Raw genomic sequence first — 20,750 nt, 5'->3', positions numbered from 1 at the left:
TCCATAGAAGATAGACAGGATTTATCCTATGTGTTAAATGTAAAACTTACGTTTATCAGCTTTCGCTACATCCGGTTTATTTTCGACACAACATTTCGCAATGCGAGCTGGATGTTGTGCTGCTGCCGCGGTGGCCGCGGCCTCCGTCTTCTCCCTCGTTGACGCCTCGCCGGACACGTCCAGGCTCCAAACAGCAGTCATTCGCACATCCTCCGTTGATCTGTATGGAACGTATACCAAAGACCCGCTGTCTTCGAATACCTGGGGAGGCGATTTGCCCGACGAGGAGTCGGCATTGAAAGGACAGGTCTTGTCGTTGCGTGCATTGAGTCCGAAAGCGACGTTTGCATGCCAAGCGTCGGATTTGACGGCAAACACAGCGCTTCAGCAGCGATTGGTATGGCTCTACTGGAGTTGTTGTGCTGTGTACTCACATGTTCCTACAGACATCGATCACAGGCTCACGATTCATCTTACTGGTCGAGCGGGGCAACTGCACATTCACCGAAAAGGCGCTCGCGGCACAACAGGCTGGCGCGGCGGCTGTCATTATCGCGGATACGGTCGAAGCGATCTACAACTCGTCTGTCCGCGTGAATGGTTCCAAGTATGACAAGGGAGGCGCGTTCGATTGCTCCCAAGGTTCCGCTGTTCTCCCTTCCGTTGCAAGTCCTCCGTGGTCCGACTTGAATAATGCAGCTGCATGCCGGACATCCCCGTTGTGTACGTCTCAACGCTGCATTCCCACGGGAAACGGGAACCAGGTGTGCTGCATGTGGGACGTCGCCGACTACATGGGATATGGCGTGAACGCCAACCTAGTCACGATTCCTGTCGTGCGTATTCGCGCCATGGACGCTTCAAAACTCGAGTCGCCGTCGTCTTCGGTTAGTCGTTGCTCTCAACGTTGCTCGCTCATGTCCGAGCAATTTAGGTGTCGGTGTTCAAGCGATTTGTCCCTCGCGTGGACGCCGCCCAAGTGTTGATCTGGCTCATGGCAGTGTGCACCATCACGACCGCGGGGTACTATGGTGCTGCGCTGGAGCGCAAGAAGGCGACGGCGAAGCGCGTTCATGCCAGCACGTCGGGCCGCGTGCCCGCTGCGGTGCATGCGGCGCTCCGGCAGGAACAGTTGGAGGAGCCCGCGCTCGACATTGGCTGGGTCCATGCAGTGGCATTTCTCGTGTTTGGTTCTGGGTTCCTCCTCCTCCTCTTTTACGTGAATGTCGTGATGATTGTGATTGTCATGTTCTGCTTTGGCGCGAGTAGCGCCGTCGGGACGATCCTGCTCACGCCGCTCCTGCACCGCATACCAGCCTTTCGGACGCAGCTGTATTCCGCCAACAGCGAGTACCTCGGCCCCGTGCGCGTGGAAGTCGCTGACGTCGTGTCGTTCGTACTGTCTGCGGGGCTCGTTGTGTTTTGGGTCCTCACTCGCCACGCGGCGTACTCGTTCGTGCTCCAAGACGTGTTTGGCGTGTGCGTGTGCATTCTGTTCCTCCAGACGATCCGCCTCCCCAACATCAAAGTGGCCACAATTCTGCTCGTCCTCGTCTTCGTCTACGACATCTTCTTTGTGTTTCTGTCGCCGTACATCTTCGGCAAGTCGGTCATGATCGTGGCGGCACAGGGAGGCAAGCAAGACGACGCGGAAGCGCCATCGTCTTACTGCCTCCGATACCCCTCCAACGACAACGGGGCCAAGTGCTTGAAGGAAGACATCCCGATCTTGCTCCGGCTGCCAAAGGTCACCAACTGGCTCGGCGGCGAAGCGATGCTCGGCCTGGGCGACATTGTTCTCCCCGGCCTTCTCCTTGTCTTTTGCGCCCGCTTCGACTACGCCTCCCGTGGAAACGTCATCGGGAAACCCCGCACGGGCGCGTTTGGCGGGTCCATCGGCCTCTTTGGAACGATGTGCATTGGATACGCCGTGGGCCTGTTTTTGGCCAACCTGGGCGTGATCCTCATGCAATCTGGCCAGCCTGCGCTGCTGTACTTGGTGCCGTGCACACTAGGCCTGCTCGTCGTCGTGACGTGGCGCACAAAGGGACTACTCAAGAAGCTATGGGATGGTCCCAAGGAATTTTACCAAGTACCCGAAGCCGAAGTCGAAGAAGGCAACAACACTGGAACGTCGAGCATCGTGCCGTACGCGATTCCGATGATGGAGGAAGATGCGCCATCTCGCATTCGATCGTCCACGTAATTGGAAAACGACGTCTACACGAGACATGCATGCATTGATTCACCAGGCCTGCGTTCGGGCCAAGCACAACATTTGTGGCGATGACGGCACTCTTGGGGGCCACAACGCTATTCTTGAGACGAATGCGCTAGTGACTCGAAAGACGTGGCGGTGTCCAATGCGTTGCGATTCCAGTCATCCCGCCGCCCTTGTATCGCAACCAACGTTGGAATTGCGATGGTCGTTGTGATGTCGCTCTTTCGCGTCGCGGAGGAAGGAAACGAGTGAACTAGAGATCATTCGTGTTGAGGCAAGTCGCACTTGTCAAGCAGGACGACGCAGGTCGAGCTGTACTGTTGGGACAGGCGTCGGTACATGGCGTGCACCCGAACAAGCGCGGTGAAGAAAAACTTGTCGTTGTTGGTAAGGTCGACCCACTCGACGGGTTCAGGCCGAGTCGTGGCGACTTGGACGAGGGCTGCCATGCCGGATTCGCCCAAAAAGTTGCCTTGCAGGTGGAGCTTTCGAAGGGTCGGGGCGTCTTTCAATGCGGTCGCCAGCATCTCGCCCCCGACGTTGGTGATTTCGTTGTACCCAAGATGCACATCTTGAAGACACGTGTGAGGCAGAGACGATGCCAACGCAACAGCGCCACGATCAAGCAAGCAGGTGTAGCTGACGTCGAGGAGAATCAAGGTCGACGACGGGATGGATGTCGCGAGAAGGGAGAGCGTCCGAGAGGACATGCTGTACCAGGACAGATCTAACGTCCGCAATTGGGACGCCGGGTCGCCGAGAGCGTCGATGACGCGCTGCTCGGACTCGGCGGACGATCGAGTGTCGGACAAGGCCAAGTGCACGAGTGTTGGCGGGAAGGCCAACGCCATTTGGTGTCGGCAATGGTGGAGTTGAATGGACGTGAGCATCGACTCTTGTAACGCCCGCATGAACCGCTCTGCCACGGGCAGGGCGCATTGGAACACTAGCTTGTCGAGACATAATGTGGTTGGCTTCGCACTGCGTTCCAGCCACGACGACATGCCATGCACCGCTACGTCTGAGAGAATTTGCTCTCTGTCGTGCCGATAGTGCATTTCGTTTACGCCTTCCAGAACGAGCTCTGTGATGGTCGACCCAGGCAGCGCACCAAACAACGGATCGACGGCAGTGACATCCGCCAAGGACGTCAATTCCAGGCGGCGAAGGTGGTGCATGCTGGGAAGGACGGGTGCCAACCGAGCGACTAACGCACTGCTCGTGTCCAGAGATCTGCTTCGTATGGATGCGATGGGAACCAGTTGAAGCACGTCGAACACGTCGGGGGACAGATCCACTTCTCCAGGTCGAGCATCCAGGACAGCACACAGACTCGGCCAAAGGGCCTGCCGTGGCAGAATGAGTCCGAGGCGTCGAAGCGGCTCAAAGTTTCCGAGAGCATGCGTGCGATGTAACGCGTCAAGAAGCGCAAACATCGTGTCGCTGTCGTTCGTGAAGTTGGCGACTTCCTCGACAATCTCGGGTAAAGGCCGCATAATTTGAAAAATGACCCAAACAAGAACAAGCGGCCCTGTCTTTGTGCCTGTCCAACGAGATGACGCCTCGAGGGGACGTCGCCACCAACGAATGTGTCTAGCGCCGCGTCATGGACCTCACGATCGTCTGAGCTCTGGCCAAATTGTTTTATCGCCCCATGCGGCCACGTCTAGCGGCGACCACCCGCGCGACACTCGCATCTCGCCCATCATCTGGTTTGAGCGGACATCGCTTGTTCGAACAGTAGTCGAACACGTCGGTATGCGACTGCCAAACCTGACAGCAACTTCATGGCGCGGACCCGGGACGGGTCCTTCTCGTTCCAACCAGTGCTCGTGGCTCCAAATGGTACCTCGAGCACCTCTGCCATTTCCCGCAATGCGATGTCATGTTGCACACTGCTGTGGACGCATGCAGAGCGACACGGCAGCCAACGTGGCAGCACGACTTTCCATGGCTGTTGTGAGGATTCTGTCCATCCTGTCAATTTGGACGACGTGTGTGGCTGTCAGCGTTCGCTAGATCAAGCATCTCACTCTGCAAGCACTCATGCCAAGAGCACTCATTTTGTGGTCCACTGGTTCGAAGGAATAGCAACAAGTCGCAGCAGTCTCCGCCCTCTACGAGCTACCGTCGTCATCTTGGGTATCCTGGAGAACTTTGCCCTCGAGGAGATGGTTCACAGTAATTCACGGTAGAACCGCCCCACACTGATGCGGTCGCATGTACCACCCGACGTTGTGCATTGCATCGCGCGCTACATCCATGACAGCGGCACCTTGTTTGCGCTTCTCCAAGCATTGAATCATGTCCAAGTACTCGGAGCCCTCGAGCCACTCAGACGTCTGGGCCTTGTTCTTCCGCGGGATGCGCTGTGGCCCCACCTTTGCGCGGACCTGGACCCCCGTCCCCGCGACGCGGAATTGCCTTTCCAAGTGTTCCACGACCTAGCGCTCGTACCCATCGCGTCCGTCCGATGTTCATCTCTTGATACAAGAGGTGAGTGTGCCGCTCAGTTGGCGCCAGTCCTGCCCAGGCTGCAGCATCTCCGTCGCCTCGAGCTGCGTCGTTGGTCAACGTCGCAGTCGTCGAACGTTTGGTGGCAGAGTTGCCCGCATCGACAGTCACCGAGCTCATCCTGGAAGGTCTCGACGACATGCACTACCGCAGCGACGCGGATCAAGTTCTCTCCGACGCTATCGTGAATGGCATGTCGACTTGGTTGGAGACTGTGCGCACTGCGACGACGCTGTCGCTGGACAAATTTCTCTTCGAGTGCGAAACACAAACGGCGGACCGATTCATGCTGGCGTTGCAATCGTCAGCGCTGACGGTCCTTCAACTGAATGCGTGCCGGAACCGGCTGAACTTGGCGCTGCCCCCGACACTCGCGCACTTGACCCTCTCCAACACGAGGTCGTCGCTGCAGTCCCACCAGAACATCGTCGACGCCCTCGACAACACAGAGTCGAGACTTCAGACATTGGATCTGTCGTGGCACAGCATGTATCCAGAGTACTTTTCCCTTCTCGCGGAGGCGCTTCCGACCTCCAACCTGGTGCAGCTCGATCTGAGCTACAGTCGCGTGATGGACGACGGCGCGCATGCGCTCGTGTCGGTGCTGCCTCAAACGCGCCTTCAGGAGTTGGACCTGAGCTACAACGAGATCCAAGACGACGGCGGCATGGGGCTCGCCATTGCGATTCGCATCACCCCCAACCTTCGCAAGGTGAGCTTGCAGGGCAACTTCCTCGGCGAGCCCAGCCTGAGGGCGCTCGTCGATGTGGTGGCTCATCGAACGGACCCGATGACGTGCCTGGATTTGAAATACAACGACATATTGTCCCCCGACGCCGTGGAAGGAATTCGCGCCCTCATGGCGAATGTGATGCTCCGACTTGGCACGACCTGCGTGGTCTTGGTTGATCGACAAGCCCCGCCACGGCAGACCGTCATCCACGTCCCGCATCCACTGCCCCACCACTCCCAGACGACGTGGTCAGCCCAAGCTTTCCTTGCCTCGTTCCCATATCGTCACACGCTTTGCAGAGCTAGAAATCGTTTGGTGGAGGCGAATGTCGCGTCAACTGGTTCATGTTGGTTTTTGAAAGGATGTACGCAAACCCCACGTTTCCGTCGTCGCACGCTGCCATCCCGACACACGCATAGCGTCGAAGAGGGCTGAAGCAGTCGTTTTTCCAACACCTCGCGAGTTGAAGTACAAAGCTGATGGCATGCCTAGTGAGTCCAGTCGTCTTCGTCCCAGCCGGACGCGTCATCTTCTGCCTAAGAGCCCGTAGATGCACGTCAACCTCGAACAATCAACCAAGAGATTGTACATGATCGTCCATTTCCATGGCAAAGATGGCGCTGGTCGATGCTGGCGGTGGTGGGATGACGGGGTGTTTTGCAGGGGACGGCAGCACGAGAGGAGGGGGCTGGGCGGAGGCTTTTACTTGGGGCACCATGTTGAATTCCTGCAATCAAGATGAGGCTTGAATCGTTCGAGTCAGTTGAATCGGCTACGCACGCTGAACACGTCATGGTTCACGGCAAACGGATTGATCGGCTCGTGCAGCCTCGACATGCAGCGGGGTGGGCAAGGAGGCGGAGACGACGGCGTGGTCGACAGCGGGGGCACGGATTTCGGCGTCGACGGGACCGGTTGATTCCGTGAGAACGGGTTGAAGTCGGGCGAGAGCCGTTTTCGTCCGGTGCTACTGCCCAGCTCGGGATCATCTTGCCAGTCCAAGTCGTCATCATCGTCGACGGGGTCGTGGGGGTTGCTCAGTCTACAACAAGAGACGGAAAAGGCGTTGAAAAACCGAAGGACAGAGAGAATGGACCATACTTGGCGTAATTGCCGCTACTAGAAGGTCTCCCTGTCGATGCTCCAGAGGTGGTGGATCCTCGGAGGTGACGCCGACGAAGCACGATGAAAACGCACAAGAGCGAAAATCCCACAAGCGCGAGCGTTGTGTACGACGTAGCAGGGCCATGGTGGCTGCTGCCTCTGGCACTCTCGTTCACTGCGGAAGGTTTCCCATGCTTCGTCGAAGGCTCTTCAGGACTAATCGTGTGGTCTACAACAGGGACTGCTGACGGGTTGGGGGCAACAGTCCATGCAGAGGATGGAGAGGGTGTCGTGGACTTCAGTTCGGTCGTGGTTATTGAGACCGTCGTTGGTGCTGCGGTCGTGACTTGTTTCGTAGTCGTTGATGGTACAGAGGTGGTTGTTGTGGTGGGAGATGATGCGGGTGTTGGGGAAGCGGGCGCAGTAGATGTGGTCGCAGAAGATGCAATTGGTGCAGACGCCGTTATAGGTGGAGCGGCTGTGGTAGGAGCTGCTGTAGTTGGTGTTCCTGTAGTTTGTTCTGATGTGGTCGGTGAGCTCGTTGCCGGTGGACTGGTTGCCGGAGGCAAAGCAGTCTTGAGAATATCAACCGCCATTGCTGGTGCATTACTCGGGGTCGACTCGGATGGAAAAGTGCTGGAGTTGTTTGACACGAGCACAGGTGGGAGTAAAGCGCCACCTCCTCCCGTTGCAATTGTTGCCGGGGAAGCCGTGGCATTCTGCTCAACTGAAGGGGAATCAATGGAAGGTGGGGTGGGCATATCAAATTCTCCAAGTGCAGCATCACTGGAGGCTGGTGTCAACACTTCGTCATTTCGATCGACAGAGTGTGGTCCTCCAGTTTCGTCGACGATCTCAAGGTCTGCAGCAATTGACGGAATGGAGGCCGACACCACCAAGGAAGGGGTTAAGTTGGTATCGTTGACTTCAGCGGCAATTGCACATGCTGCCAATGCCGCAACGAACGCACGTCTCCGCCAGGACACTCCCGTCACTTCCAACTGTGCCATGGTCAGAAAACGAATTCAACACGTTTCTCACTTGGACTGTGATAAATAAATTTATTCGGTTTCAATGAAATTGGTTCTTGACAAATTTATACTTGATTTCATTAAGTGTACACCAAAACACACAACTTTGATGGCATTAAATGACGATCATTTTTAAATGCGTTCAAAATATAAAAACGTGTCCTTGCGTCCTCACTTAGGCACAGCGAGAACGCGCGCCATCCCGCGGTGAACTTCGACCTGCAGCGTGTCGAATGTGAAGGAAGAAGGGACGGTAGAGGGTGAATTTACCTGGCAGAAACCTCCGTCAAAGCGCTCCCCGTCAACCATCATGATATCAGACATGGGAGCTTTGACTTCGAACGCTCTAGGATCCAAAGTCGTCAACAACGTCGCAGATGTGACTCAGCACGAGAATTTCGTCGTACCTCGTCTTGATCACTTGCACCGATGGTTTCTCCACGTGACCGCCGCTGTCGATAGACAAAAGCACACTCATGTACTCTGCCTTCGACACTCTCCCAGGCATGATGACCACGTGCATGAACCCGTCGTCCAATTCGGCCGATGGCGCCACAAGTCCGTCTGTGGCTGCCCAAGCAGTATTCATGGCCCAAAACAAGCTAAAGTCGCCTTCAATCGTTTTCCACGTCTCAGGTTTAGGATCCTCCACGGACGGCGGAAGCAACGTCAACTTTGGCGCGGCGCCGGCCTTTGCGTCCACATCATCCCAGTACTTTGGCACCACTTCATCCGCAGGAGGCTCGAGGTACGAAAACGATCCCGACCAGGTTTTCCCCGACATGATCTTGCTTAGCGCGGATATTGTAAAGCGTTGTGACCCTGCAAACCGGAACTTCTCCGATTCCAAGTCCGTCTCGGCCATGAAAGCCCAGCTAAGGGACAGAAAGATGAAGGATTCGGTCGATTTGCCACCTACGACATTGGGTGAAAGCTCGTGAAATCACTTCACTGAGGAGGATGCAGGGACGGCGACACACTTACGAGCTGTGGCCAGGTCCAAGGCCTGGGGTTGGCCCTTGATGGCCAAATACGCGCATGTTTCAAAGCTGTACTTTTCACCAGATGCTTCCGTGAGGGACTTTGCTAGCCCATTGCCGCCGCCAGCCGGGAGAATCTACGTTGGTTTGTTGACCAAGTTCGAGGAGTTGCATGGGAAGCACCGCCAGAGGGGTCTGGATCACTTCGGACCAATCTGGACGCTTCATCAGCCCTTGTATGACTACACCAACATCAGACTCGAAGGGCAAGTTTGCACTGTTGACCTTCGTAAATGACGCCGTCTCCTCCGACAACGACCAACGCGTCGTACAATGTATGATCGATGGAAGTCGCGAGTTCTGTTGCGTGGCCCGAGCGCTCCGTGAGCAATTTGGTCACGTTGATGCTGGAATGCGCAAAGAAAGCTTCAACTTTTTGGAACAGCTTGACACCCTTGCCTAAACGCTCTATCGTCAGAGGCTTAAACATCATCGTCGCATCGTACTCTGTCCAGAGGCAGGGTTGATGATCACCAAGTATTTCTACCACGTTCACATAACTGCACATGACGAACCAGGTTGGCACCTCGTATCGTACCCGCTTCTTGGGTTGGTGCTGCAATACGTGGTCCAGCGTTGGCAACGTTTCTGTCTTGACTCGTGTGGGATCAGCAAAGAACGTGACGATTTGGATCCAACGCTCGACTTCTTGTGTGTCAGTACCAGCGGTAGCATGAAGAGCGATCGTTCGCTCTTGTCGCTTGCCGTGGTTGACCCGTACGAGCGCGTGCAACAGCACCCCAGCAGGTTTGTCCTTGTTGGTAGCACCCAGAACATCTTCCCATTTCAAGAGTGCATTGTTGACTGGTTTCGAGGGAACGTCGATCTTGAGGCCGTCTGCCACCGCCGACAGGACGACAGACCGCCCTGCCAGCGTGAAGATGTCGGTGACTAAGCTGTTCATGTCACCGAGATCAAGGAATTCAAAATCGAATTTGCCTTGGATTGGTATAAAACCGGTTAGCAGTACTGTACTGTGATATTATCCGTATAATCCTCTATACTTTATGAACATCAATTCTCGACGATGATGCATTGAGGTTCGAGCTGTAAATCTTGGATTTTGGAGTCCTCGGACATATTTCCGGATAAATGGGTGAATCGATCTGATTGGCTGATGACATGTTCCGGCTGAATGAGCAGCAACGACGAAAACGTCATGAGGGCCACTATCGAGCTCGCCGCATCGTCGCAACATGCAGATATCTACCTTCGGCTCTTATTGGGAAGAATCACGCTAGGAGTTCGGCAATGACCGGGTGTCCGCGCTGGTAGCGTTGTCCACAGCGCGGATCGATAGTGTCACCACCGCTGATGCAATTCCTCAAATCTGATGGTCGAGTGTCTGTCCCTGGCACTAGCCAATCAAATGCCGTATTCCGGAAATTGACCAATCGCATCGATTCTGGATCATTACGCTGGAGAGTTTACATTCCGTTGGGTATCGCCATTAGAATCGAATCAACAATCAACGTCCTCTTCAGTTCTATGCGTTCGAGTGTTAATTCGCCAATCCAGAAGAAAGCAATTCGTAGCTACAGTGTGTGTGATGGGGTATCATGTACACGCCGCCTTCAACTCTCCAGATAAGTTGTGCTGGAACTTCTTATCCAACTGGCGTCAACGCAAGGACGAAGTCAGCGAAGTCCATTCTTGGTGAGCGCCGCTCAAATGGTGAGAACTTGAATGGCACTTTCTTCGAAGGCGACATCATGAGGCGTGAAGGACGGAGCACGATATGGGCACATCATCCTTCTTGGCGGTCCTCCTCCCGACGCCGTCGAGACGTTGCCGAGAGCAGTGAATGTTGGAAGAGGGTAGAGCTCACGAGGTCAATCGAATCATGCCAGCCTTTGGAGCGAAAATTGCGTGAGATTATTTTGATTGTATGTAGTCCCAACTTCAACTTGTACCCAAGTCACAATGCTTCGCGGGGATGGAAAATCCCTATCGAATCTTTCCGTAGGGATTTCTTATCGGGTTGTGCGTTTGGCAGTCGCCATTTTCAAGGGGATGTCGAACTCCACCCAGGCCTGCACACGACCCCACTCGGCGCCGTCTGATGCCCTTCCTCACCACCACGCATCCGACCACGGCGAACATCCTGAGCACGGCGATCACCACTTGGTGTGGTGTCCCCGGCATAATCACTACTACGACGACAGAAAGGTCGAATCGTTCGAGGAGATCGACGACACTGCGGAGCTCTCACCCCTCCGTGACTTCATTGCAGGGTCATGCGCCGGTGTATCATCCACAGGTTCGAGATGCCTTGCCGTTGTCCTTGCTCATGATGTTTTTTGTCGTAGTGGTTGGCCACCCCGTACGCATGATCTCCGTTTTCTTGTCGATTGTGTCTGACCATTCTTGTAGTTTGACACTGTCAAGGTCCGTCTGCAGATGAATTGCCCGTCCGCGCCGTTCAAAGGGCCTATGGATTGTGTGATGCAAACCGTGCAAAAGGAAGGGTTCTGGGGCTTGTACAAAGGAATGGTGTCACCGATGACGACCGTCCCGCTCGTAAATGCCGTCGTGTTCAGCGCGTACGAGCACGCCAAGGCAGTTCTTTTGACCCGTCGCTTGAACGACACGTCGGGTGTCCTCATGAACCACGAAGCCATGATGGCGGGAGCGTGGGCTGGATTTGTCAACTCAATTGTCGTCACCCCTGTCGAGTTGGTCAAGTGCCACTTGCAAGCCCAAGGTGAAGCGATTCACATGGCAAAAGATGAAATCAAATTCCACGGCACCCTCGATTGCGTCAAAAAGATCATCCAAATCGATGGTGCGTCCGCAACATTTTTAATTTCACTGCATCACCCAAGATTCGAAGGGATGCGCGGGTTGTGGCGGGGGCACGTGGCCACCATGGTCCGTGAAGTGCCGAGCTACGTTGGCCAATTCGGCACTTGTACGACCATACTGAGAACGAACTTGACGTGTCTGAATCCAGTGGAGTAGATGAACTGCTCCAGCGTGTGTTTTCAGCACAATTGGATGGCGAGAATGACAAAGCCTCGACTGCGACAACGCTTCTGGCTGGTGGGTTTGCCGGTTGTGTGTGCTGGACAGTGAGCTATCCGCAAGACGTTATCAAGTCTCGCTTGCAGCTGCAGCCGTTAGGCCATGCCCCGCTGTTTGCCAAGTCACCGTACATTCCTGACGGAGGGTTCATGGCATGTGCCAAGGCTATTGTACGTGAGCAAGGATGGCGGGGCTTGTGGAGAGGGTATACGCCATGCCTGCTGCGGGCGTTTCCGTCCAACGCTGCCGGGTTTGCCACGTACGAAATGGTCAAATCTGTGTTCTTCATGGACAAGGAGAACGTGCCATTGCCAGTGCCGTCGAAATCCAAAGCAGGCCAATAAACTCTTCTTCTTTATGGGTTTGCTCCCCCAGTCGTGCGTGCATGGTTGCTGCCGTCAGAGGGCTAGGTCCTGACGGAACACGCACTGCTCTCACCGCCGCTGTTGCTACCTTGGTCCGATGCATTGCGAAGGCCAAAGGACCGCTGGTCAAATCCGAACGCCTCCGAGCGACACCGCCACAAAGCGCCAATTGCTAATTAGGACAGTGCCATCATCTACACCAGGGAATTAGGATATTGAATGATTCGACAGCATGGCGGTGGGGCACGCGGTGCAGTCGCTGGCTCGCATCATCCGCGGCGCGAAAGGCAGCTTCATTTCACCGAAGATTCAGGTAAAGCACTACCCATCCATGGGACTTGGTATTGAAGCCATCGAGCCGATCGACAGTGGCGAAGTTGTATTTGTCGCGTCGTCGGAGGTATGGCGCGAATACTCTGCGGCCGCTGCACGATCGGAAGCTCGACAACAAGCTCCAGCGTTCGTGGACCGAGTGGACAGTTATTGCGGCAACAATCAACGAATGGCGGATGCTGTCTTGCTTGCCACGCATATCGTGATGGGCGATGCGTCCGACGTATACTTGAACTCCCTGCCACCTGTGCTGGACGTGCCAATGTACTGGTCCGAACGCCGTTTGGATGAGCTCCGGCACTGTGAAGTCCGCGACACGATTATCAACGCGTACGTGGCACGGTAGTCTTCGTTGTCCTACCTCGTTGTCCATGTCGTAGACGGCAAGTTTACCGCACCATGCACATCGACCTCTTTGGCACGATGTCTCCGATCGTGAGCAGCATCAAGTTTCAGTGGGCGCTGTCGGTGCTCATGTCCCGCGCAACCTCAGGCAATGCCCAGCCGTTCACACTCATCCCATACTTCGAGTGGTTCAACCATTCCCACCTCCCGTACATCGTGTCAACGACTCTGTCGCCACATGAAGCATCAGACTATTCGTGTTAGGTCGGCCTGCGAGCACTCTTACGTGGAGAGGGATGACTCGTTTGTGATTCGCACTACGACCCCGCATGCTGCCAAGGACCAGCTCTTCATCAATTACGGAGACCACACTCCTGCTACATACTTACGGCATTACGGCATGTGTTCCGACAGGGCCTGGCGGCTAACTCACTGGTTATACCGCAGGCTTTGCATCAATTGAACACTCACGCGTGCTGGACCCTGTCTCGATGCACGAGCACGTGTCCTTTCTCGACCTTCCAGGTATGTGTTGCAGAGCCCGTCATCGGTGGATGAATTGTTGTCCACTAGACTCGGATGACTCCAAACCAATCAAACTACAATTGCTCCGTGCGTTGGGGTGGCCTCTCGAAAAGGCGAGGGTAGGCACTTCGCAGCTTCCGAATTTGGTTGATGGCATGCGATTTAGCCCTTCACGATCCACATGACGGCGCCGGGGACCAGAAATCAGCTCGACTGGGACTGGCTTCGGCTGTACGTCGCCACAAGCGATGAATTGCGCCACCGAGAATGCCATCCAACGTCCGTACCTTGGCTGGACTCGAATACCCATCGCGTGCAGGCCCTTGTGAAAGATATGTGCGAAAGGCGACTCGCGAAATATCCTTCCACTGCCGAGGTGACATATTGCTCGTCGGCACCCCTCTCTTCATACCGTCGTGGTAGGACGACTATGATCTGCTGCGACACCATAAAACCACATTGGAGCCATGGCACGAGGCTTGTGTGAATGTACGGTTAGGCGAGAAGCTCGTCCTCCGCGGCTTCTTGGACCAACTACTGGCATGAGCTTTAGCGTGCAGAGCTTCGACCCTTGGATGATGTTCAATAGTAGCAGTATGCAGCCACGGCGGCCACGATACCATATCCGTGCATAGATATATATCAATATCAGAGGTCGACATGGCTTTGCCATGCGCTTCTCCCGCAGGACAAAGCCTCCACGATGCGGCTGGGGTGCCACATCCACCACTGCGCGTCCGACATTCCGTCAACGTGCCACGCCATGGTATAACCCTACGCAAGTCTCTGAAGAAGGTCTAGAGTACACATTGGGCGCTTCACGACTTCTGCCGAATCATCCTGCCCTCCGCTTGCGCCAGAATCTGGTATCCAGCGTCGATTCAGTTGCTCAAGTCATAAATGGATGTTGGCCTCTGATGCACATGTGGAAGCGAAAGAATGCACCTCAATTTCTGGTGGGTCCTGAAATCATGGGAATTGATGGGGGGACCCACCCATATTCCCATTTGGAATGGAGGAGAGTTCGCTTGCCATTGTGCGGCCAACCTATCGGCGTCCGTGGTGCAGCATTGACCGATATGTTCCGCCGCATTCTACCAGCGCTTGAAGCACGCCTTCGCATGCATTCCACAGCGAGGAAGGTTCATCGATATGCACCCCATTCGACCAGTGGCAGTCACGTGATATCTGTAATCCCCGCACATTCTGCTCGGTCGACGTCTAAGTTGCCATGGATGGTCACCGGAGCTTGCATCTTGATGAGTGCCGGAGTGTCCGCAGCTACGCTGTGCGACGACTCGGGACGTCCGTTGAGCGTGGAGGAGGTGATCGCGTTGTATGAACAAGTGGACGCGAATATGCGAATTCTGGCCCAAAAACTGATGGAAGCCTTAGCACACGACATCGACTTGGAGCATGCGAAGGATGAGGCGGACCGATTGAGTGTTGAACAGCGCGCGATTCAAATGAGCGATTCGTTCGAGACGTTGCTCAGCCAAGTGCAAGACTCTGTCTTTCGCAACCACTACGTTACGAAAGAGCAAGTGGCCGCCGCAATGAACCGCATTGAGTCGGGGGTTCGTTACCGCCCAGTCCTTCAGCATCTAACGTAATCGACGCAGGAGTTGAAGCTTCGCGAGGACGAAGCAGAAGCTATCCGCGACTACATTCGAAAACTCGGGAGGTTGCGTTGGGAATGCACGGGATCCCGTGAACCCATTCGCCAACGCTTGAGTCCCCAACGTCGGCCGAAACCGACCGACACGCCAATTCCCCGCCAAGTCGTTGTTCATATCGCGAACGATTTGATTCCGACTTTAACGCGCGACATGGAATCGATCGTTTTGTCGTTGCAACAACAAAACGCGGACCTGCAAGATCCAGCGGTGCGCCAGCGCCTCGCCAAGCTCTACTTGGACGCATCGCAAGCGACCACCGAGCGGATCGCGGCCAAATACAACGTGACGGTCGAAGCCCTTCAAGAGGCGTTGCTGTACTTCCACGACGACAAGACCTTCCAAGAGACAATGACTTCGCTCACAGAGAAACAACACCAAAGGTAGGACGAAGCAGGCGATAGCGACTCTCACCTTGCATTAGATTCGTGGAGCTGGGGTTGTAGTTTTAATTAAGAATAAGGGTGTTTGGAAGCCTGGACGGCGGGACTCGGCCTACACGATGATGTTCGGGTTGCCTGTGACTAAGGTCCACAGCATGCACACTTGACACTTGTGTGGGCTTGTGGAGGTTTCTAACGACGGACTATTGGGGCTATTGGAGATACTATTGCTACGGGAAATGCACGCGTGGGTACGATATTGGTCGACGAGGCGCCTGGTCGACTTGCACAACGCCTTGTCGCAGTTGTGATGGTCGTGGCATTGCTGAATGTGCAGCAGGCCCTTGCGTACCGATGTGACTTTCTTGAAAAGGTCACGCTTCGTGAGGTCGTGGGAGTGCATGGGCCCGCGAACTGTCGATACGACAGGGTCGTTGCCAGGGTGGCAGAGGGACGGAATTGACATTACTTTGGACGAAGACATACGGGGAACGCGGCACATGTAGACAGGAATTGTGGAAATAGCGGCGGCGGACGTCGTGGCACGGGTGGGAAGATGGGGACGTCGAGTGAGAACACGCTTGAACGCCTGTGCCCACGTGTACTCCCAACTTGGAAATTGCAAATGGGGTGTAAATGTTGGAGCGACCAGATTGCATTAAAAATACGTGGTAGGTATACAAATACCAAGTGAATTTCCGCCCTGCCACGGGAACCTTCATTCAAATTCTCGAAAAGGAGGCCGGGGCGGGGGTCGGGTTGACGTTGAACTTGCACTTTGGATTGGGTACCTCGCCGAGCGAAATTAGACTTGATATTTGTATACCCACATGAAACGAGTCGCGCGATGTGGTCTGTTTCATGAAGAACGTTCTTTCGACCATCCCAGGCCACGTCCGGATAAAACGTTTTATCCGGCTCACCCGACATTCTCGGCCACGCGAATCGCGCGGGGCGTTCCTCCCGGATAAACTGTCTTATCCGGATTGGTGAGACGTTGACACGAAGCCATTCCAGCGATGTGATTGGTCGGTGCGTTTGTGCATTCGCTCCACAGATGCTGCGGATTCTCCGACGCAACAAGCGAATTCCTTGGCACGGAGCGCGAGGTTTCTGTGCGGGAAGCACCGACATCACCCCTACAGAGACACTCGAATTCTTGCGGCAGGGAGGAGGGGGTGCCACCATGACCTCACGTAGAATCTCGTGGCGGCACCTACGAACACACCGCTAGCATTGCAACAGGTGGGCCGATCCATCGGTGAACGATCGCAATCTCGCTCTTAGATGATAGCGGTGTTTTCGTGGTGCTTATGGGGTCCTCCTCCCCCATCTTTGTTTTGGCCTGGATGCGCAATGTCCGATTCCATCAACCCTTCGCTTTCCATTGCCGTTATTTGAACGAGCTGTGTGGCGCAATCTCATCGCAGTAGCCCTTCGTTCGGAGCATTCCATACACTCGTTTTCGCAAACCCGTTGCTTGGAAGGACATCGGTGCAGTCGAATTCCCCACCTGCAATATGCCATTCATGTGCTGGGGGTGCTGCTTGTCATGCGAAATGAAGAGTCAAATATTTCCTTACCTCCCTTCTTCATCCTCAACGTGCGCCTTCCATCGTTGAACACACCCTCGAGCGTCCACGACACGGCGCACGGAGCTGCTTGTGAGCAGTTCTTCGTGTTTCCCCGTGCCCGATCGATCCGCCCCCGGCAACGGCCCCTGATCGAGGAGGTCTTGCCCAAACTGAAAATTCAAACACAAAGCCACTGGCGCTCGCACTGCCGTAGCACTTCACGTGGCCACCCTCATGAACGTGACTTGCCATTATTTGCCCAGTACAAAAGGACACCGCTCCATGATCGCAGCCGTATTTTCACTCCGTGCACATGATGGCCACGACGGTCGCCTTCCATGTCCACGTTGAATTCTCGTCGAATGGCACAAGATCTCGACCAAGTTACTTGCTGCTTGGGGTGGGGGGGGTCATATAAATTTTTAATGTTACAGCTAAACATGATGATGGTGATATTATTGTTTCAAAGTCAATTACGACCAACGCGTGAAATTTTAATTCGATTTCATTTTACAATGCTTTTTCCACCCCCCCCACCCACGACCAGGTTTAGCGGTGCATCTGCGGTGGAAAAGTGCATCCACGACCAAAATCGATCGCAATGGAGGAGGTGGACATTGGTCCGATGCAGGAAGTCGAAGACAAGGACGACGACCAGCAACCCGAGCACAGTGCGCCCGGACCTGTCTTGGCGTCCACTCCAGAAGGAGGGCGATGGTTGGCTTCCCTTGAGGGAGCTATTCCTGCCATCGTGATCATTCGACTCATGTCGGTGCGTGCGTTTGACGGGGACGCCGCATCATTCTCTGTTGCGACTGGTTTTGTCGTGGACAAGAAGCGAGGACTCATCTTGACAAACCGGCATGTGGTCACGCCGGGGCCAGTTGTTGCAGACGCGATCTTTGTAAACAAGGAAGAAGTCGACCTCGTGCCCATCTACCGTGACCCAGTCCACGACTTTGGCTTTTATCGATTCGATCCATCGCGCGTCAAATTCCTCGCACTGCACGAAATCCCTATCGATCCCAGCGGTGCCAAAGTCGGCGTCGAAATCCGGGTGGTGGGCAACGATGCTGGGGAAAAGCTGTCCATCTTGCCTGGTATTCTCGCTAAGCTGGACCGAGAAGCCCCCAACTACGGTAGCAACGGGTACAATGACTTCAACACGTTCTATTACGCAGCAGCGTCGTCCACGAGTGGTGGGTCTAGCGGCTCGCCCGTGCTCAACATCGAGGGGTCGGCCATTGCCTTGAACGCGGGAGGTGCCAAGCGCGCGGCATCATCCTACTACCTTCCACTAGATCGAGCCGTGCGCGCCTTACGCTGCATTCAGAATGGCCTGAGTATTCCCCGCGGCACGTGGCAAACCATTTTCCGTCATGCCGCGTACGACGAAGTGCGGAAGCTCGGCCTCACGGCTAACGTCGAAACCGAATTCCGCACGCGGTTTCCACACGAAACAGGGCTCCTAACTGTGGACCAAGTCCTCCCCAAGGGACCGGGCTTTGGCCATCTCGAGCCAGGCGACGTCGTCGTCCGGATCGAAGGCAGACATGAGACGACCTTCCTCGCCTTGGAGGAGACTCTGGACTCGAACGTTGGAAAGGACATTGCCGTCGAAGTCCAGCGCGGTGGCACTCCGCTCACTGTGCAACTCCGAGTGCAGGTACTCTCAGCTTACAGAGCTCCATGCGACTAACTTGTGGCTAGGATTTGCATACGATCACACCGAGCCGATTCCTCGAAGTCGGCGGCTGCATTATCCATTCGCTCTCGTACCAACAAGCGCGCAACGCGTCGTTGGCAGTCGGCGCCGTGTACCTCGCGCAGGCCGGCCACATGCTGATGAAGGCGCACGTTGCCCAGCCATGCATCATCGTGTCCCTGGACAACAAGCCAACCGAGACGTTGGACGCGTTCATCGAGACGATCCAGCAGATGCCGAATGGCCACCGCACAGTCATGCGGTATTTCCTCACACGCGACCGTCACCGCGTCCGCAGCGCGGTCCTCACCATCGATCGCCAGTGGTTTCCTATGCAACTCTATACTCGGAACGACTTGGATGGGCTGTGGCATTGCCATGAGTATCCCGTGCCGCCCGTCGCCGACGTACCGGCCATTCCAGCCTTTCCAGCGGCACCCCTCCGTGTGCCCGGGACCGGCTCCGAGGTCGACAAGCATATGCTAACGCGCCTCCTGTCGTCGTTAGTCATGGTGGCGTTCGACATTCCCCACATGATCGATGGCATCTCGAGCTCGAGCTACAATGGCGTCGGCATCGTGATCGATTCCACCGCAGGACTTGTCCTCGTGGACCAGAATACAGTCCCGATTGCCTTGGGGGACGTTGTCGTGACGGTTGCCGCGTCAATTGAGATTTCGGCCAAGATTCGATTTGTCCATCCGATTCACAACTTTGCCATCATCCAGTACAACCCGGCGCTACTGGGCGAAACACACCTCGAGAGTGCGCGCTTGTCGAACGAAGTGCTCCACGTCGGAGATCAAGCCGACTTTGTTGGGCTCACAAGCACGTGGACGGTGGTGGCGATGAAGTCATTAGTGACGAAGATTGATCGCCTCGTCCTACGCGACTTTCAGCCGCCTCGATACAAAGCCAGCAACGTGGAAGTGCTCCATTTCGACCGCATCACCAAGAGCGTCGGCGGCATCTTTGTCGACGCAGCTGGTCTCGTCACGGCGCTGTGGCTGTCGTTTAGCTACCAAGATGAAAGCGGTCGCCGTGAAGTCTTTCGAGGCATTGCGGCCGATGTCGTTCGCGAGGTTGTTGCAGCCTTTCAAGCGGGTCAAAGCCCGCGGACAGTCGCTGTTCTCCCGGTTCAGTTGTACGCGTACCCGCTGTCGAAAGCCAGGGCTGGGCTCGGCCTTTCGCCGCACTGGATTCGAACGCTCGAGCAGTGCTACGATGACAAGCGACAAGTCCTTGCAATTAAACGATGTGCAGCAGGCACAAACGCGTATGCCCAACTCCAGAGCGGCGACCTTCTCCTGTCCATCGATGGCGTCGTCGTCGCCAAAGATTTTGACGTGGAAAAGCTGTGCATGGGCAAGACGACGGTGCGCGTCGTCGTGCTTCGTGAGCACGAAGAGCTCACTTTGGACGTCGAGACGCTCGAGTTGTCTGGAACCGGAACGAGCCGCGTCATTGTGTGGTGTGGGCTGGTGATTCAGGAACCGCATTACGCCGTCGTGAGTCTGGGGTACATGCCCGAAGAAGGCGGCGGCGTGTACTGCTCGAGATGGTGCTACGGCAGCCCAGCACACAAGTATGGTCTCCGCGCCACGATGTGGATCGTCCAAGTCAACAACGAACCGACGCCGACCCTGGACGCATTCATTCGAGTGGTCGAAGGGCTGCGCAACGGCGACAGTGTCCGAATGAAGACGATCTCGCTCAACACCAAGCCCAAGGTCGTGACGCTAAAGACAGATTACCACTACTGGCCTACCGTCGAACTCAAGCGACGGGACGAGTCGGGCGACTGGGCTTACGTTCACCACCCCAACAAACGCTAACGACGACGATACATGCCATTCCAGACACGAACCTTGAACAAGTTTGGGACTAGTTAAGATTTATGTCTACACATACAACGCCGCCGCAATCGACGCGACCGCGAGCACGCTCGAGAGAGCAGCGGCAGATGCCGAGTTGCCGCCGGCAGCATGCGTGACAACCGTCTTCAACGCCGTCGTAGTGGGAGCTGCGGTAGTCGTGGTGGGAGCTGCGGTGGTTGTCGTGGCAGGGACCACGGTGGTGGTAAAAGCGGACGGAGGGAGCGACTTCTCCAAGACAGGCACGCCTTCGACCGAGTCGGGCTTCTTGATGCAGTCGTCGCCGGACGAGCATGCTTCACA

At 55.5% G+C, this 20,750-nt stretch overlaps 11 protein-coding genes across 14 annotated transcripts; 7 read left to right on the top strand and 4 right to left on the bottom strand.

Moving 5' to 3' along the window:
• Nucleotides 1–93: 93 nt before the first annotated feature.
• On the top strand, nucleotides 94–2,467 carry H310_00585 (hypothetical protein). Its single transcript, XM_008863419.1, has 3 exons — nucleotides 94–397; nucleotides 447–887; nucleotides 935–2,467. Exons 1-3 carry the CDS (start codon nucleotides 101–103, stop codon nucleotides 2,204–2,206), a joined length of 2,010 nt encoding a protein of 669 aa, XP_008861641.1. The 5' UTR covers nucleotides 94–100; the 3' UTR covers nucleotides 2,207–2,467.
• H310_00584 (hypothetical protein) lies at nucleotides 2,150–3,717 on the bottom strand (the record flags this gene model as incomplete). The annotated part of the gene is made up of 1 exon (XM_008863418.1): nucleotides 2,150–3,717. One exon carries the CDS (start codon nucleotides 3,715–3,717, stop codon nucleotides 2,482–2,484), a length of 1,236 nt encoding a protein of 411 aa, XP_008861640.1. The 3' UTR covers nucleotides 2,150–2,481.
• A 631-nt stretch (nucleotides 3,718–4,348) lies between these two features.
• Nucleotides 4,349–5,909, top strand: H310_00582 (hypothetical protein). Its single transcript, XM_008863416.1, has one exon. It carries the CDS (start codon nucleotides 4,875–4,877, stop codon nucleotides 5,901–5,903), a length of 1,029 nt encoding a protein of 342 aa, XP_008861638.1. The 5' UTR covers nucleotides 4,349–4,874; the 3' UTR covers nucleotides 5,904–5,909.
• Nucleotides 4,408–4,855, bottom strand: H310_00583 (hypothetical protein; the record flags this gene model as incomplete). Its single annotated transcript, XM_008863417.1, has 2 exons — nucleotides 4,408–4,614; nucleotides 4,679–4,855. 2 exons carry the CDS (start codon nucleotides 4,853–4,855, stop codon nucleotides 4,408–4,410), a joined length of 384 nt encoding a protein of 127 aa, XP_008861639.1.
• On the bottom strand, nucleotides 5,784–7,603 carry H310_00581. 2 transcript variants are annotated; one of them, XM_008863414.1, is made up of 4 exons: nucleotides 6,570–7,603; nucleotides 6,249–6,510; nucleotides 6,058–6,195; nucleotides 5,784–6,004 (listed from the first exon to the last, which is right to left on the bottom strand). In XM_008863414.1, exons 1-4 carry the CDS (start codon nucleotides 7,580–7,582, stop codon nucleotides 5,957–5,959), a joined length of 1,461 nt encoding a protein of 486 aa, XP_008861636.1. In that variant the 5' UTR covers nucleotides 7,583–7,603; the 3' UTR covers nucleotides 5,784–5,956. The 2 variants fall into 2 exon arrangements, with proteins under 2 accessions (XP_008861636.1, XP_008861637.1); XM_008863415.1 differs by having other exon boundaries at nucleotides 6,058–6,510.
• Nucleotides 7,604–7,655: 52 nt separating this feature from the next.
• H310_00580 (hypothetical protein) lies at nucleotides 7,656–9,557 on the bottom strand. Of its 3 annotated transcripts, XM_008863412.1 has the most exons (8): nucleotides 9,182–9,557; nucleotides 9,090–9,126; nucleotides 8,869–9,042; nucleotides 8,767–8,825; nucleotides 8,588–8,720; nucleotides 8,011–8,518; nucleotides 7,874–7,949; nucleotides 7,656–7,822 (listed from the first exon to the last, which is right to left on the bottom strand). In XM_008863412.1, exons 1-8 carry the CDS (start codon nucleotides 9,545–9,547, stop codon nucleotides 7,775–7,777), a joined length of 1,401 nt encoding a protein of 466 aa, XP_008861634.1. In that variant the 5' UTR covers nucleotides 9,548–9,557; the 3' UTR covers nucleotides 7,656–7,774. The 3 variants fall into 3 exon arrangements, with proteins under 3 accessions (XP_008861634.1, XP_008861635.1, XP_008861633.1); XM_008863413.1 differs by having other exon boundaries at nucleotides 7,874–8,518; XM_008863411.1 differs by having other exon boundaries at nucleotides 7,656–7,949.
• A 1,080-nt stretch (nucleotides 9,558–10,637) lies between these two features.
• H310_00579 (hypothetical protein) lies at nucleotides 10,638–12,041 on the top strand. The gene is made up of 5 exons (XM_008863410.1): nucleotides 10,638–10,903; nucleotides 10,953–10,966; nucleotides 11,017–11,428; nucleotides 11,477–11,554; nucleotides 11,605–12,041. Exons 1-5 carry the CDS (start codon nucleotides 10,657–10,659, stop codon nucleotides 12,009–12,011), a joined length of 1,158 nt encoding a protein of 385 aa, XP_008861632.1. The 5' UTR covers nucleotides 10,638–10,656; the 3' UTR covers nucleotides 12,012–12,041.
• A 223-nt stretch (nucleotides 12,042–12,264) lies between these two features.
• H310_00578 (hypothetical protein) lies at nucleotides 12,265–13,781 on the top strand (the record flags this gene model as incomplete). Its single annotated transcript, XM_008863409.1, has 7 exons — nucleotides 12,265–12,695; nucleotides 12,746–12,919; nucleotides 12,975–13,114; nucleotides 13,158–13,235; nucleotides 13,284–13,354; nucleotides 13,402–13,611; nucleotides 13,659–13,781. 7 exons carry the CDS (start codon nucleotides 12,265–12,267, stop codon nucleotides 13,779–13,781), a joined length of 1,227 nt encoding a protein of 408 aa, XP_008861631.1.
• Nucleotides 13,782–14,251: 470 nt separating this feature from the next.
• Nucleotides 14,252–15,946, top strand: H310_00577 (hypothetical protein). Its single transcript, XM_008863408.1, has 3 exons — nucleotides 14,252–14,812; nucleotides 14,858–15,294; nucleotides 15,336–15,946. The coding sequence occupies exons 1-3, from the start codon at nucleotides 14,315–14,317 to the stop codon at nucleotides 15,355–15,357; spliced, it is 957 nt and encodes a 318-aa protein (XP_008861630.1). The 5' UTR covers nucleotides 14,252–14,314; the 3' UTR covers nucleotides 15,358–15,946.
• Nucleotides 15,947–16,388: 442 nt separating this feature from the next.
• Nucleotides 16,389–17,318, top strand: H310_00576 (hypothetical protein). Its single transcript, XM_008863407.1, has one exon. It carries the CDS (start codon nucleotides 16,847–16,849, stop codon nucleotides 17,183–17,185), a length of 339 nt encoding a protein of 112 aa, XP_008861629.1. The 5' UTR covers nucleotides 16,389–16,846; the 3' UTR covers nucleotides 17,186–17,318.
• A 111-nt stretch (nucleotides 17,319–17,429) lies between these two features.
• Nucleotides 17,430–20,565, top strand: H310_00575 (hypothetical protein). Its single transcript, XM_008863406.1, has 2 exons — nucleotides 17,430–18,534; nucleotides 18,579–20,565. Exons 1-2 carry the CDS (start codon nucleotides 17,470–17,472, stop codon nucleotides 20,406–20,408), a joined length of 2,895 nt encoding a protein of 964 aa, XP_008861628.1. The 5' UTR covers nucleotides 17,430–17,469; the 3' UTR covers nucleotides 20,409–20,565.
• The last annotated feature ends 185 nt before the right edge of the window (nucleotides 20,566–20,750 follow it).

The sequence above is a fragment of the Aphanomyces invadans genome (assembly GCF_000520115.1).
Source record: "Aphanomyces invadans strain NJM9701 unplaced genomic scaffold supercont1.1, whole genome shotgun sequence".
NCBI lineage: Eukaryota > Oomycota > Saprolegniomycetes > Saprolegniales > Verrucalvaceae > Aphanomyces > Aphanomyces invadans.
The sequence above is the reverse complement of the archived record's forward strand: the minus strand, read 5'-3'. Positions and strand labels throughout refer to the sequence as shown.